The 17,450-nt window shown below is 43.0% G+C and overlaps 2 protein-coding genes across 2 annotated transcripts in view; both read right to left on the bottom strand.

Annotated features, from left to right (window-relative positions):
- Nucleotides 1-17,450, bottom strand: part of LOC311266909 (disco-interacting protein 2 homolog C) — a 176,848-nt gene that overhangs the window by 71,453 nt on the left and 87,945 nt on the right. Inside the window, exon 2 of the mRNA XM_084369584.1 lies at nucleotides 7,001-7,072. Within this exon, the coding sequence (XP_084225710.1) occupies nucleotides 7,001-7,072 (72 nt within the window). The remainder of the gene's footprint in view (nucleotides 1-7,000; nucleotides 7,073-17,450) is intronic.
- LOC311266618 (tripartite motif-containing protein 16-like) lies at nucleotides 2,002-3,687 on the bottom strand (the record flags this gene model as incomplete). Its single annotated transcript, XM_084369048.1, has 1 exon — nucleotides 2,002-3,687. Exon 1 carries the CDS (start codon nucleotides 3,673-3,675, stop codon nucleotides 2,002-2,004), a length of 1,674 nt encoding a protein of 557 aa, XP_084225174.1. The 5' UTR covers nucleotides 3,676-3,687.

The following is a 17,450-nucleotide window of genomic DNA, read 5'->3' as shown; positions in this document are numbered from 1 at the left end:
CATACCTGGAAGTATTCGTAATTTGTTTTCAGATTCCTGTGTGTCAGATGGGTGAGGTTTGTAACATACCACTACTGCGACTGCTGGGAATTAAGAGCAGGTAGCTGAGATCCAACAGATAAATCATCTATGTGACAGCGTGTTAATCCCCAGTTATACTCCATCCATCTGACACAACCAACACTGACCCAGATGTGATGAGACCTCACAGGCAGTGAAACATTAAAGGAAATCAATGCAGGCCTCTCATTCATCCACTTTCTGTCAGACACTGCAGGTAGAAAGACGCTAAAGACCTGATGGATGAACCCTGACACCAACCAACAGCACCTGAAGTAACACAAAACACACACAGACTGCAGGTCCCAGATGTTTTACTACACTTAAAACGAAAAAAATACAATATTCAACACAAATAAGAAGAAACTTTGACATTTGACATTTTAAAACACAGTTAAAATAAGTCGAATGAACAGAATGCTAAAAAAGTTGCATTAGAGAAAAATCCACATATCAATATACAGTAAAATATATACACAAGTGATGGAATGTAACTACATACATTTACGTAGTAAAGTACAACTTTGAGGTACTTGTACTTAAGAGGAGTATTCCATTTTCTGCTTCGTCATACTTCCACTCCGCTACATGTTGGAGGTAAATATTGCACTTTTTACTCTTCAAGGATTGCGTGTTGCATCTGAGCCAAAGTATCGCATTTTTAAAATAATTGACTTTAAAAAATGCTGAATATCAGGTGGACAGGGGGGAAATCGGTCGACCAATAGTATACAGTATACACATGTAGATATATACTGTATGTGTAAGTTACTTTTACTTCTTTTGATACTTAAGTACATTTAATATCCAATACTTTAAGATGTTTACTCAAGTATTATCCATATGGGTGATTCTGTCATGTGTGCCAGAGTCCGACGCAAAGTACGATTACTTTACTTTTACTCAAGTAGGACTATTGGGTACACAGCACATAAAATAGCACATACTCACATTCAGCTTATCAAATCTGCATAAAACGTCCATCTCGAGACCGAAAGAGGTTAATAATGTTTTGATTTTACTGATGAAAACAACAAATGTACAGAAGTTTATGCAGGGAAGCAAAAAAGATAAAAAATCTGACAATTAAAAAAATATATCTTCAGGGTTAATATAGTTGTAAGAACATGAAACTCTCCAGAGCCTCAGCCGTTCTTGGTGTATAGTTGAAGGTCTGCAGAGTGTTCCCAGATCAAAGAAAAGCTAACAAAGGCCTGAATTAATCATACGGAGAGTTCACACCACATGGCTCGCAGCCCCTGCTGAATAAGAGATGAACAAGTGTTCTCAGAGGGGAAGAATGCTGCACAGTGTCAGAGACGGTCGATCTCATTTGGGCTACCCCAGCAAGATGTAGTTCAACCCTCTCCTGGAGGTTAAAGATTCACTCATCGGTCTCAGGATCACGAACAAACCGTGAACTTGGAAACATCGCATCAGTCGCACTGACAGGTAACTCATAAGACAGGTTCAGGCACCGAAGGCTGAGTAACATTTGAATTTTTTCAGATATTGTTATCTTGCTCTCATCAGATTATCCAACGCTGGCAGGAAAATACTTTCACTCAGACTATTTCCGACTTCAGATGTGAGCCGCGACGTTTCTGTGATGATGACATGTGTCACCTTTGACCGTAAGAAACCAGCCGGTCGCACAGTTTGTTTGCTTTTCTTTTCCTGTTAGGTAAGAATGATGAGTCACAGCATTAGTGCCAACTCGGTGAGCATCATCCAGCTACCGTGCAGGAATGTCATCAATTCTGAACGCACGCTGTCAATCAAAATCAACCAGAATGAGGCACGAGGAAGTGGCTGAGGTTCAAAATGTGGGTATGAAAACAGCATGGGAACAGTTATCATCACAATCCTCGTAAAAGTTGTCACAAAACTTCCCCCCCGTGTGATTGAAGGGGTCCTCACCGTCTCTTCAAAGACTCCCGTCTACCTCAGCTTGCACAACAAAGCAGAAGCTCCATCCGACAGCCAGAGTCCAGCATACAGAGGCTGAGTGAATGTGGTCTGGACTCTGTGGAGGAGAGTGATGGTGTCAGAGACGCTGTAGAAGGACAGAGTACCTGCACTGTGATCCAGGTACACTCCGACTCTGCAGGACCACATGCCTGGGATGGAGGTTTTCTTGTTGTTGTGTCTGAATTCACAGCTGTTTTGGAAACAATCCAACGCCCATGAGTTTTCATTGAGTCCAAACACACCTTCTCTGAAGTTCCCTGCTCTGTTGATGTTCTTGTATGCGACGGCGATCAAAACTCCTTTCCCGCTCCTCTCCACCTCCCAGTAACAACGACCGGTCAGACTCTCTCTGCTCAGGACCTGCCAGGAGAATGCAAACCTCTCTGGATGATCAGAATACGTCTGCTCTTCCCTCATGAACGCCACCTTTCTGTTCTCCTTAGACAACAACAGATGTGTGTTCGCAGTGTTTTCATCCAGTGTGATTTGGCGTGCGTAGTGTAAGAAGTCGGGTCTTGTCGTGGGCTGTGCGAATGGATTTGATGGTAAAAGATCAGTTTCAGTTACCATCTGTAAGATCTTCGCACATTCTTCACCAACAACCACCTGCAGTTTATCTTTGGCCACTGTCAGCGCCACCGTAACCTTCTCAAAGTACCGCATGCGGCGGACTGTGACACTGGGTGGGTCTTGATATTTACTGAGATGTGACAGTGAGGAGTAATTCAGTAGAAAATAAGTGTGATCCTCCGAGCGTGAGAGCTTCTCCAGCTCGGCATCTTTCCTCCTCAGCCCAGCGATCTCCTGCTCCACCTTCTCCCGAACTGTTCTGAACCGACCCGCTTCGGTTTTCTGCCGAGATTTGATCTTCTCCTTGACATCAGAGACTCCGGACTCAATGATGCGGAGCAGCTCCAAGAAGATCTTCTCAGTGTTCCTCAGTGCGTTTTCTGCAGAGCGATTAACAGAATCTTCCTCCTGCTGAAACAACCTCACATCTTTCTCTTTCTCCTGGATCCTGTGCTGGATCTTAGTCCGAGTGAATCCGAGCTCTCTCTGCTTCTCAGTCCTCTCTGCGGCAGCTGAGACTTTGTCGTGGCCTTTGTGTTCGTCCTTGGAGCAGAGATAGCAGATGCAACGCTGATCGGTACGGCAGAAAATCTTCATGACTTCTTGATGGCGAGAGCAGATGTTGTCCTGGATCTTTGCAGAAGCTTCCACCAGCTTGTGTTTCTTCAATGGAGCTACCTCATAGTGAGTTTGGAGGTGTTCTTCGCAGTAAGAAGCGAAACACTGCAGACAGGACTTGACGGCTTTCAGTTTTTTCCCACTGCAGACATCACAGGCCACATCTTCAGGTCCAGCATAGCAGAGGTCGGCAGGAGCAGCTTGGAGTCCAGTCTTCTTCAGCGCCTCCACTACGAACGCTAACATATTATTTTTCATCAGGACAGGCCTCGGTGTGAAGGTCTGTTTACACTGAGGGCAGCTGTAGATGCCCCCATGATCCTCTTTGTCCAAGTGATCCTTGATGCAGCTCATGCAGTAACTGTGACTACAAGGAACAGTCACCGGATCCTTCAGCAGATCCAGACAGATCAGGCAGCAGAAATGCTGTCGTTCAAGTTGAATCCCTTGCGCCATGTTGCTTTCTGAGGAGAGCAGGTGTCGTATGACTGAAAGATAAGAAATGGCTTGAGTAGTTTAACTCTCTCTCTCTCAGGGAGGGAGGACTTTGCAGGATGAACTTCATTCCAGAAAGAGGAGTGGCTTCGAGGAGGAAGTTTAGATTCTTGTAAGGTCTGATCATTCAGGTTTGGAGCATTACTGGAATAGTGGGAACAACTTGAATAACACTATTAAACAGAATTTATTTCATAAGTCTAATGTAAGTGTAAAAAGAAATACTGTAGTTAAAGTAAGTGTGTGTGGTGTCTGTATCTGCAGAGACCCTACCATCTGCCTCTATCTTCTTACCTTGCTGTGTTTCTGGGCATCAGTGATTCTGGAGAAAGACAGTTGACGGTTGAGTGTCATCCCCTGGTTCTCATAGACCGGCACTTTGATTTGGTGGATTGCCAACCCAAGCCTTTGGCGAGCCATCAACCCAAAGCATGGGTTTTTGACAACCTGGGGATGACTCTCAACCATCAACTATCTCTAAGGGTTGGGTGTAGTTAATGACGCGCTTATCTTGAGAGAGTTATCAAATGACTCTGGTATTCAAATAGTGCTCAGCTGCATTCTGCCAACCTTACCCTCCCCGGTGCCTCAGGGAATATCATGAAAAACTTTAGCAAACCAACCGGTCTATGCTCCGAGCAGAGGCTGTCGACTGGGAATATCGTTGTATGGTGGAAGGAACAATTTGAGAAATGCCAAACCCAACCGACTAGGAGGTGTCGGTTCTAAATCTTATGTTTGATCGAAATGAGCTTTCAATTTCAATCATCAAATCAAAAGCAGGACTGATGATTCTCCCAGTACTTTCTTTCTCTCCCCACCGGCCTTATTGCAAGTGTTCGAAGAAAAGACAACACTTAGCTTAGCGTTAGCCTGCAGCTGCACTTCCAGACACTTACCCTGTGTGCACGAAGGTGATCAACTGCCTGACACCCGTGGAAACTGACAGCATCCGAGATGTTGGTTTATTTATTTCTTCAGAGATCCTTTATTGATTTGTTTGGGAAGAGGGTCTACTCGGGACAGATTTCAGAAACTATTTGTTGAATAACTGATTATTCTAACTATTTTTTGTCGAATTCTATTATTATATATTATTTGAATTTCCTCAACCTGTAACCAAAAGCCAGTTCTTGCAGCTTATGGACAGGGTTTTTGAAAAGTGCTTAAGGGTATGTTGTTTTTAGTGATTTCAGTCTTGACTCTAGAAACTTAAAATCACTTAATGGTTTATTAACAGTTACATAACTATAAACTCAATATTTTTAAATGATGGTTGTTATAAAATGTTACCAAATAAATGTAATTTATTCAATAATTGCAATAAGTGAAAACTATTTTTTACTGTAATTTTATTTATTTGACCAATACTGATATAGCTGCATGTCGGATATCTTGATATCAAAGTCCTCTTTGAGTAAACTGAGCCTAATCTATAATGTGAAACCGTGTAAATCTGGATAGATGAGGAGAATCCATTTCTTTGAACAGTTTAAATGCTTTAATCAAACGATACCAGCCTGACTGTGTACGAGCAGCGCGGATTAACAGGCCTCAGAGCTGAAATACATCACAGGGAAGAATCTGTGTCACTGGTGTGTGTGTGAGTATGTGAAAGGGAGTATTGTGTTGTTAGGTGTGTGTGTGTGTGTGTGTGTGTGTGTGTGTGTGTGTGTGTGTGTGTGTGTGTGTGCAGAGGAGTGTGTGTCATCCAGCCCCCCATAACGAACTAGGGACGACCCCCCACTGGGCCTGGATGTGAATACCACACATTTTCTCCTTCCCACACCCCTCATTCCTTCCCATAATGCACTTCCTGACATACCCCCACCCTACACACACACACACACACACACACACACACACACACACACACACACACACACACACACACACACACACACAGTGTATTCCAGTAATAGCTTTGGCAGTGCCAGTGTGTCTCCAGTGACGCTCCAGTCCCATCCTCAGCAGTCAGTCTGATGCAAAATGGACTTTTAGATCCTTTGTGGTCGAACTCAACAACATCCATCTGCGGTTTATTACAAAAACAACCCGACTGGTGATGATTTATTAAATGTGCAGAGATCAGAATCAACACATACACTAGAAGGAGGAAAATAAAACCCTGACAGTGCATATTGGGAATCTATCAGACGAAAACATCTAAATAAATAAATGGGCAACAGCCTGCAGTGAAGACAAGTCCCTGCTTCGTAAAAACTATTCTCTCTGTGTGAAACAAACACATAAATCTCCTAAATGTTCTTTGTTTTGGCCTTTTAGCAAAGTGTACAAAGCATCTTTTCACTGTGTCCTGTTCGCTGGTTAAACACCCTTCAACACACAGTAGACGGAGAGAGTGAGCACACAAGGTATCAGCTTCTATGGAAGAACGCTTTTTGGCTCTTTAGTCTGCAATCGTTCACGCAGAGCTAAAACATCTTTGCATTTTACTCTAATGTACTAAATATGAATAAGGATTGAATCAAATGTGCCTTCAGATCAATTCAGGTTGTATTCCTGCTCAAAACTCTGATTATAACATCCCAGATTAACTTGTTCCTCAGTCCGATTGTTGACAGGTTCACTGAGAAGCTGGACGTCAAAAAGGTCGTCACACCCTCCTGTTCATCCCCCCTCGTGAATGTTATGACAGCACTTATGCTGTGCGGTGCAGAGCTGTAGCCCTGGAGTCCAGATGGGCTTTTTACTTATTCACTAGCTAATGCACAGAATGTATGCTAACTAGCTTCTGACAGGAATTTAGCATAACACCGCAGGATGACAACCATTCATGAAATTATCATTTTTATAACACTTTGAACTCTCACAACCAACAGTGATGAAGCCTTCGTACCACTTATATTACATTATAGCTTTCCACTTTTTAATACATTTGAAAGTAATGACATAGCGAGACAGTACACTAACTGTACCAGCAGCAGGCGAGCAACAGCTTCTGCTGAGGTACGGCAACACCACTTGGACAAACCACACACAGGGAATAATTTAAGGATCTTGTTGGGGGAAAAAAAAGCCATATTTATGTGGCTGATATCTTAAGCTTAAATGATGATTGATATTGCTTTCGGCTTGATTGCATTAAAGGGGACTGTTGGGCCTTGGAGGAGGTATACTCCGCTTTTCTCAAGCATTTCATGAAGATTTTTAAGGAAATTTCTTCTTATTTTTACTTTTAATGCTTAATATTTATAAAAGCTGCTCTGATAACAACGCAATGCATCATATTTATTAAAAGCGCTGAATGAAAAGTCAGTTTTACCTGGTGCTTGAGGGAAGAAGGCTCCGATCAGCTTGGATCGCTTCTTCTCATAGCCCTTCTGTGTGATATCACCTGCCAGAGAAAAGAGAGAGAGAAGAGACATTAACTTTCTATATTCTTCTTTATAACTTTATTTATTCAATACTAAAGCCTGTAAAGTCACAGTTTAGACTAAAGCATGTCCTTCATCATTAATGCATGTTGTCGAATCAAGGTTTTCCAACCCCCACAGAACTTTCCTGCAAAGTTTATCTAAAAGTTTGCGTTTGTTATCTGCAGATGAAACAGCTCCCAGCTGAATTAAGCGAAACAAACAACAGAGGAACAATCAGGCAGCGCCACAAAAAGCTGCAAGCGAAGCCATCAAAAAAAACAAAACACAAAGCAGTCAGAGAGAACGCTGTTTGACTTATCGTATTATGCTTAGTCATTTTCTCCACTCAACCAGGAACAGATGCTGCAGTGTGGGTGCATGTGTGTGTATGTGCATACATTTGAAACTCGAAGTACTGCAGATGCACTAAATTCACCGTTCATGGTACAACGAGCCACCCCAGAACCTGCTGACTGATCTCAGTGAGCCTACCTGCGGTGTAATCAGCAGATTTGCTCGCAGCACAAAGCACATCTGAATCCAATAGATCTTTTATAACAATTGTTGCTGTTGTGTTTTACCAGGCGGGAGGAGTTTATCACATTTACAGAGAAAAGTTTCTGGAAAAATCACTGAAGAGTAAATAAATGTCAGCTGGGTGCTCGTGTTTGATGGACAGAGTCTGAATTCATTTAACCCCACCGAGCGTTCACCGAAGGAAGAAATACACAACGAGATGTCACTGACAAATACTCTGAGTGAAATAAGGCAACAGCTTAAGAGGAGAGCAGAGAGGAGCATCATGGGAACTGGAGTTCAGGAGACACTCTTTGATGGCAAATCAAAACCAGGACTGTGAGTGTGAAAGCAAGGGAGAGGAGAGAGAGAGGGGTTACGTGGGTAATGTAGTTTGTATCGTGTGTCTCGGGCTGGTAATGGCAGGTGGGTGAAAGTAGAGACACTGTAAACATGAGTGTATGAGAGGGAGATGCTCAGACAGTTAGGAGGTAAACTGAGGAGGAAAGTGAGGTGGACACAAAGAAAAGAGGAGGAAGATGGTGAGGAAAAGACAACAAAAGGAGGAAGAGTCAACAAGTGTAAGAGGAAGAAAAGAAGATGAACGAGGGTGATGTGACGATACGACCTGATACGTGTCCATCACATGGGATGCTATTCGTCTGAATCTGAATGTTTTGCTTATTCTTTTGGCTAACTTTGTTTTTTTTCTTGTTGTTTTGTGTATCATCATGGATTATAACTGCGTCACAGTGTCTGGATATTGTTTAATGACGAGTTTAAACACTCTCAAAAGTGATAAACATTGTTCTTTCCTCAAACAGTCTCCCACTGAAGCCTGAATAAGTTTTCTGCAGACCACGACTGACGAGCTGCGGCAGTATATCTGTGACTGGAGGATGACTAAGTTAGAAGAATTTAAAAATGCAGAGGAAATCAGAGTGTAGCGCGTCGCCTGACTCACGCAGTGAAACAGACCTGAGTGACGCTAAATCTGCAGCGGATTTGTCGAACACGGAGAAAGCTGTCCGTGCGGCTGACTTGACAAATCCTTCTTAAACACACATACATGTGACTAACTAGCTCGGATCAAGAAACCCACTGTGGGCACGGACGTCACTGGTGACGATGGCAGTGGTGTGTGTGTGTGTGTGTGTGTGTGTGTGTGTGTGTGTGTGTGTGTGTGTGTGTGTGTGTGTGTTTCTGGTAGCGTGAAGGCAAAGCACATGGCAATAATTAGCATCTCTGGTAGGGGAGCTAAGTTCCCTGCAGAGAGAGAAAGAAACCGGCAAAATGAGTCAGTTTGAAAGAGAAAGAGAGACACTGAGGGAGACACAAGGCAGGTCTGACCTTGTCTTTAACTTTTTAAAGTGACATTCACACACACACACACACACACACACACACACACACACACACACACAGCTAGCAGCCATCTTCTTGACTTAATTGGGATTTTATCAGCGAGTCAAAGTGAAAATGAACGTGTCAGTCAGCGAGCTCGTCTGTTGGATACTGTAACAGCTCTCTGTTGGTAATCTCCGTCCAATCAGACAGCGAGACAGGCAGCCAGTCGGTCTGTCAGTCAAACAGTCAGTCAGTGAGACAGGCAGTCAGTCAGTCTGTCAGTCAAACAGTCAGTCAGTCAGTGAGACAGGCAGTCAGTCAGTCTGTCAGTCAAACAGTCAGTCAGTGAGACAGGCAGTCAGTCAGTCTGTCAGTCAAACAGTCAGTCAGTCAGTGAGACAGGCAAGATTTTACTCTTCTGAATTTTACCTTTATTCTCCGCGCTGTGATGTTCTTGTTACTGACAACAGGTCCTCTACATAAAGCGACAACACGCATTATTTGTTGTGACAGTTTGTGATCTGACAGCCTTATAGCTTTGATCAAAGTGTGCAGTTTGCAGGGTTTAGTGGCTTCTAGCTGTGAGGTTGCAGACTGAAACCAACTGAACACCCCTCGTCTCAGCGTCTCCAACGGTGGCGACGAATAACCGAAATGAGCCAGTGTTCGTTGACGAAGGCTCTCAGCCATCCAGGTCACAGGTAATTCTGAGTTCGACTGTCGAAGGCGACTGGACGTGTTTCCTGCCTTCATCTCAGAGTAAAGTTCATTATATAGTTCTGATGCAGCAGCCTGACGACAGCCGTGTGAACTCGCTCTAACCTTCCTATGAATTATTGACAATCACACATATAGTACACACACTGCAGCCTGCAGCCCTCTGCGACTGCCTGCATCGACGTCAAGCTCGTCTGCTCTTAACCCCTCGACCTCAAACCAAACACTGTGGCCACACACACACAGATAAATCTCACACTGCGTCTGCGGGTGCTGCTGACGTCACTATAGCAACTGATGATGTCATGACTTCCAGATTATGTAATAACTCGACCGTCACGCTGAGAAAGGATGACAGTAAACGACACTGAACTCAGTTTTTATGTTTGATTTTACAGTTCAGGAAATGTCAATTTCATCATATGGCCATAAGTATGTAGACGCTCCTACTTTTGGTCTCTGTTTCATGGCTTTCTTTTGGCCTCACGTCGCCTTTGTTTCAGCACTTGAACACACCACATATAACCACTTCAGATCGAGATCGATGTCTGATAAAAAGTTGTCGACATCACCAGTGAAGAGGCAGAGGAAAAAAAATAAGGAGCAACCACATGAAACGGGGTGAAATCATTGATACCACAGCAACAGTTTCTCTTCTCGGGCAGTGATTGACTGAGCTGAACAACCAATCAGACAGATTTCTATCACCAACGTGCTCCAAATAATCAAATATTAAACAAGAGCACACAATGATATTTCAGACAATTTTACTGTGCTTCTGTTTCGTGTCAACAGTGTGTTTGTCCTCAAGGACAAAGCCAGCTATATAAAGAAATGTTTTTTCCCAGTTCGGTGTGGAAGAATTTGACCCTCAACCCCGTCCAACACCTCTGGGATGAACTGTGAGCCAGATCTCATCAGTGCTGAACCTCACTGATGCTCTTGTGGCTGAATGGGAGCAAATCCCTGCAGCCGGACTGAAACTGGAAAAGAGCTGAGGCTCTTCTGGCAGCAGATTAATTCCCATGGTTTTTGAATAATAATTTTTTTTTTTAAAGTTCAGGTTGTCCATATACTTTTGGCCACAAAATGCACAAATATGCAGCCTCAGAGTGCAACTGTGCTCTGCTAAAATCACCTCCCACAGAGACAGAGAGACTCAGAGAGGCAGTTTGTACTGAAACAGCCGGGCTGAGCCTCCATGACCATATACAGTAAGAGAGAGAGAGAGAGAGAGAGAGAGAGAGGGAGAGAGAGAGAGAGAGAGAGAGAGAGAGAGAGAGAGAAATATGAAGACAAGTGTGAGTCCGAAAAAGCGAGAGAAAGAAAGACAGAGCAGGGGAAAGAGTGACATTGATAAAAAAGAAGTAGAGAGAGAGAGAGAGGAGTGTTTGCATCTATCCACCACCTAAAAAGGAAACAGAGTTGATTTTATTGTTTCCACACTGCAACAGCAGAGATAGAGAGACACAGAGAGAGAGAGAGAGGACAATGACATGAAAAAAAACAGAGCAGTGGTGAAGGAACTGCAGCAGAAAGAGAAACGATGGTGACAAAGAAGAGAGAGAAGGTTTTAGTCATGTGACTCTGTCTGTCTGCCTGTATTTGTCTCTATAACAGATGCAGGGATATGAGATTATAGAAGGAAAACTAAAGACAGAATAACAACAACAGCGCTGTTCATGTGGCAAATAAAAATGCAATCAAAGCTCAAGGCTGAGCTCCAATAGAAGATTATGTCCTGATACACAGCAGCTCAAAGGTTAGCGTTGCTCTTTCTGCCTTTTCTGACCCACAATCCTCTGCAGGGCGGAAGAACCGTCACATCCACCGAGCTGCAGAGAGACACCTGACAGACGACAGTAGTGTGTCCCAGTGCAACAGTATGTGCTTCTAAAGGGCAGATGCATGAACTAAAGGGAAAATGACAAAGTGTTGTGATGTGATGACATGTCAGCTAATTTGTACATCACAAAGTGCAGCTGAGGCTGATGGGAGTGACATCAGCTTTGCAGGTATTAAGTCATAAACCAAGTTGTTGGGTCATTTTTTGACCTGATGATGGCACTAAAGGAAAACTTAGAGAGGGTGCATACGCCAAACTAAAGTAAAGCCCTTGACCAAAAGTACAGCCAGTTTGAAGTCCAGAGAACAAAAGAAAATATTTTAATTTTAGCATGTTTACACCTGACTGAAGCAGAAAAGAGTATTGATGAAGGGAAACAAAAAACACTGAAAGAAAAGAAAATCAAACTTACAATGTGTTTCACCACCATGGATGGAGGCTCTTAATTGTCTCTGTCATAAAACCAATGAAGTGCCTTTACTTTTACAAAAATATCATGCTGGTGTAACAACTATCACAAGCACAGCAAAGCTCCTGTTAGTACGACAGTAATACAGATGTTTCGGGGTTCCCAGCTCTTCAAACACTGAAGCTTTGGGACTGTAAATCGTGTCGGCCGCTATCTGGAAACATCAGCATTCAACGAGTTGGAAATGAGACACAAAAATCAACTATCGCACCAACAGGAGCTTCAACAGTTTAATGGTTTGTCTTAACGTTTATGCCGATTGAGCTTCAGTTAAAACTTTTGACCTTTAGGTGAAATTTACCGAAATAAAACATCTTTAAGTGGTTGTTAAAAACACACTGAAATCATTTCCATTTACTCTGGGCTTCTACGGTTTTCCATTAAATGCTATCATTAGCAAAAGTACAGGCTCTGATCAGTGACATCATCGGCTAACTGAGAGAACGGAGAGAGGAAGTCAGACACACAGAGCTTTGCATCCATAAACACACATACAAATACACATTTACACAAAGCTGAGCCGAGAGGAAACGCCCAAGGACTCCCCCGGGTATGAGGGCAACGACACACACACACACACACACACACACACACACACACACACACACACACACACACACACTGGAGCGACTGTGTGAGGCAGCAGGTGTTTGCAGTAACAACATGCTGAGTCAGGACTGAAACTCACCTCCACACAGGTAGGACGGAGCTCACATACAGGCACATCAAGCCTGTTTGTCACCATACATTCACACTTTGCATTACACGGTTTTAAATTTCACCGCGGTCAGGTGAAAACACGGGTCTGCTGGTGGTGCTTGTCGCGGTTTTATGTTCCCAGAGAAGACGTTTCTGCGCGCTCAGAAAACGGTCTGAAATAAGTCAAAAATGGACGCTTGTCAAGCTGAAAAATTGGCGTTACGACATTTTCCCCAAACAGCAGAGCTACGAGAGCTTTCTGGCCTCTTTTTGTCCTCCTTGATGTGAAGCGGTCTTCCTCTTCCTATTAAACGTTTCCAACTGTAGAAGCAAACAGGAAAAAGGGAAAAGAAAACCGCAAATGCTAACGCTAACACCACCTCCCATCGGAGCGCTAAATGGCTCGAAAAGCAGCACACGACTTGTCAAAAGTGGTAAAATAACACATTTCCTCCTCCGGTTGTCATAAAAATTTGAGAGAGGAGCATATAACTGTTTTTTCTTCACGGCTCATACCAATTATAATCGTATGTAAGTTGGATTTCAGGACGCAGTTTGAATGATTTACGGCCGTCCGCTCGCACCCTCTGGAAAAACAGAGCTCCAGTTAAACCATTACACACACACACACACACACACACACACACACACACAGTCAGAAGGACTGGGTGGAAACTCCCCATCACAGTTTGTGTTCAACCACATGAGACGAGCGAGGAAATGAATTTGTGTGAAACGTGCGACTTCATTAGTGGAGTCAGTTCATTAAAGTGCAGACTGATTGAGGCGAGTTCATCAGACTGAGACGTGTCAGGAGATAATTCACAGCATTAAACCGTTATTTCACTGATACTCTAAAAGATACTGAACTTCAAGCATCAGCAATACTACAACTGCTGTACCTGTTACTCATGCTGTAGTATTACTACAACTACAGCTGCTCTACTACTTGTTGTATGTATCCCACTACTACTATTAATGCTACTGCTGTTGCTATTATCACTGATACCAGTCTTCACATTTCTGAATAATAAATATGACATTTACAGCCTGACTGCCGGCCTATTACAAATATATTGTTATTGGCGTATCTGCTGTCTGATATTTGGCGATTATAGGGCAGAAAAAGATGTTTAAGGTGATTTACAGTCCTGTAATTCTCAGTGAAGTTTATGGTTTCACTACACTGATTTCATTTCAGACAATAGTTTATTGTTAAACAGTAATATAAAAATATGTCTGTATATCTGCTGATGTATCAATAAAGGATTGTTTCACCCTTCGATATCGTTATCAGCCCTGAAAATCCATCTGGACTTTAATTACATTACTGGATTACTGATGCGTTAATGTGTCTGCACCAGATTAGTGTTGTAAAGTTAATGTAGTGATGTTTGCCTCTGAAATAATGGAGTGAAAATATAAAGTAACACAGTTACATGTACCTCAGTACTTGACTACATTAATGTACCTTCCACCACTGACTGATACGGCTTTTACTGCTATCACTGATGCGACTACTGCTGATACTAATGACACTAACAATGCAGCTACACTGTTATTACTGCTGCTCCAACTCAAGTTTATATCTGCGGTGTATCACACCTTTATAACAGATGTCTCCAATAAAAAACAAAAGCAACAGACATAGAAAAAGTCAAAATTAACACAGACAAGTCATTCAAGTCATCAAGTGTCAACTCAAGTCTCCAAAGCTCCCGAAGTTTACTTACAACAGTGAATGTATGTCAGCAGTACAACTCCATGACAGGCTTGTGTTTTGGGGTCTGCAGGGTGAACACAACATGTGCTTTTCATATCAAATCATGAAAAATCTCTAAAACAGCTGTTAACACATCTGTTTCATCAACCGTTTACAATCCATCCTCTCTCCAGTTCATGTTTGGTTAGCATGCAGCTAACTCATAGATGTGACACGGCATGAAGCTGCAGGTCACGTGGTCGTGATGGGAAAGACTCATGTTTAAGACTTGAGTGTCATCTTGAAGGTTGTATGATGACAGAGTTGAATGTGTGAGGATTAAAATACGGTGACAAAATAACAACATATCCATCAAATGTGGGCTTAAATGGTGCATTCATGGTCATTTGTTTTCTCTGCATTACTAAATACCTAGCAGGATGTAACACAGCCACAAATTCGACTTGAACGTTGGCGTTGACGTTATATTCAAGTCCGAAACTAATCATCACACAATCTCTGACATGAGATGAATGAATGAACAAAGCTCCGTGCCAGATCACCGGCTCACTGACAACAAAAAGATGTTAGAGAAATGGATGTGGAGTGGCCGTAAAGCTCTTTGTGGTGTTCAAATATAGAATATAATGGAGTCTCTGAGGGGAGCACCTGTTCCTCACCTCCATGTGGGCCTTTATTTTGTTATACAGTACGTACAATACAGTCTTTGTTTCTACTGAAGCAGCTGGAAATCACATTAAGTGCAAAGTGTATCATGTAACCCACTTTACTTGGATATAATGGCCACAGAAAACAGGATCAGCAGAATTCGTCTCAAGCACAACATGACTCATCACACCATCGACATCATCATGTAACAGTGTTCACACAGAGAAAGACAAGCTGCAGGTAACACACGACGTCTTACTGCTCCTGCCACTGCTGCCAATGACAGTACTGACAGTGTGTCATGGTACCAGTGATGTCTGCAGTGCTACTGGAACATCTGGCTGCCAAACTAAATGCTAAGTTTCACGTGCCGCACCAAACTTCATTTAAAAGTTGTGGAATTTAAGGAAACTCAAAAGTCACACTCCAGTCCTTCGATTCAATCAGTGAAAAACACAAACAAGGTGAAACCAAAGAACAATGAAACATTTCTCCAATCATGCTCATCAGATCCAGATATCACACACACACACACGCACACACACACACACACACGCACACACACACACACACACACACACACACAGACCTGGAAACACAGCAGCGTCCTTCTACTCACCGAGCATAATGCTAACAGGCAGCAGGAATAACCGACACAGCAGCCTCCGGCTTCATGCCCCGCTCCGTCCTCGTCTGTGGTCCTCCCCACAGCTCAGTGTGTGAAAACACTGGTTGCTTATCCCCCCATTGGCAGCTCTCACACACACTCACATGCACACACACACACCCACACCCACACACACACACTCTCTCAATTAACACACACACAAAAAGACAAGCAGCTTATTAGTTTGGAAGAGGAGCGGGTCAACCTCCTCTGCGCAGACAAAAGGCTGAAGGTGTCTGCTGACATTTAGCTACTGATGCTGCCTTTGTTGTGGAGACACACACTTACACACACACACACCCACCCACAGGCACACACACACACACACTTTGCAGCAGCGGATTGGCCGGCAATTACTGCACCATTTATTTGCCTTTTTCAGAGTAGGAAGGAACTACTATTCACCCTGTTCAGTGTGTGTGTGTGTGTGTGTGTGTGTGTGTGTGTGTGTGTGTGTGTGTCAGTGAATATAAACAACACGTCCCCCCTGTCTCCCCTCAGTTGGTACGGTCCGACCTGCCTGCCCAAACCTGCTGCAGGTCGACATCAGCAAAACAAACAAATCGGTTTGTTTGTCGGCCGACTTCACAGTGAGGTGACAGAGAGGACACACACACACACACACACACACACACACACACACACACACACACACCCCCTCCGGGAACACCCATCTTAGTGGTTACTATGGTGATAACTACCAACAAAAGGGGGGCAACTTGGATGAATTTAATATCGTGATGATTATCTGAGTTTTTACTTTTATTCATATTTATTCAAACGTCTTCTCAGGCAGTCGAGACCTCCTCTGTGACAGACTGTGTAGTTATTAGCTTAATAATGACACGATATGAAAACTGTGTCACTGTATGATCATCTGGAGACACAAACAATAATCACTGTACAGACAGTGAAGGAGGACGCAGCTCCTGAAAACACGAGACTTTTCCACTTTGTTTACGTTCAGATTTGCCTCATTTGAGGCTGTTTTTCAACTTCAACCGACTGAGACGGCTAAAGATGAGTTTCACAGACTGTGCGGCGCAGAGATGTTTGCATTTCATTTGACTGCAAATTAACTTTTCAACAGTCAGCAGCTGAACCTCATGACCTCATGTACAGACTTACAGTGACTCTCCACAGACTGGGTCACAGATACAGAAAATAAAAACACATCGATTTCATCTTTGTTATCTATTTTAATCTAGTTTTTTTATTACTACTTTCATCTATATTCTGCATGATGCAGCTCAGGGAGAGGCTTTGCCTTTTCGTTGTTTTGCACAATGACAATAAAGACTTGAATCTTGAATTATTGTAAAAAACAACGAGCAGCAACTCATCAGCAAAAGTATTTCCTGTCCGATTACACGATTAATCATTAGAAAACTCGATTACTAAAATAAATGATAGCGGCAGCCCTCGTAATATCGATGCAGTTACCCTTTAACAAACAACAGACATGAAATAAACTACAATTACAACTACAACTGGCTGCAAAACATTGTGTTCATTCTTTATGTCTTCTACAGCCTCTGCAAAAAATGCCTTTCAGTCTACACCCATTTAATTTTTACCTGTAATGTTTTGAACACCTCGATCTTTCATGTGACTCTTAAGTTCCCGGTTTGTTGCATTAAACAGAAGAAGAAGAACTTGAGAAACGAGCGCCAGCAACAGAAACTTCATCAAAAGAAAACCCAACACATCTGCTTGGCAGCTGA

This window comes from Pagrus pagrus (genome assembly GCF_965226575.1).
Source record: "Pagrus pagrus genome assembly, chromosome: 12".
Classification (NCBI taxonomy): domain Eukaryota; kingdom Metazoa; phylum Chordata; class Actinopteri; order Spariformes; family Sparidae; genus Pagrus; species Pagrus pagrus.
Note: the sequence above shows the minus strand (reverse complement) of the source record. Positions and strands in the feature narration are given on the sequence as shown.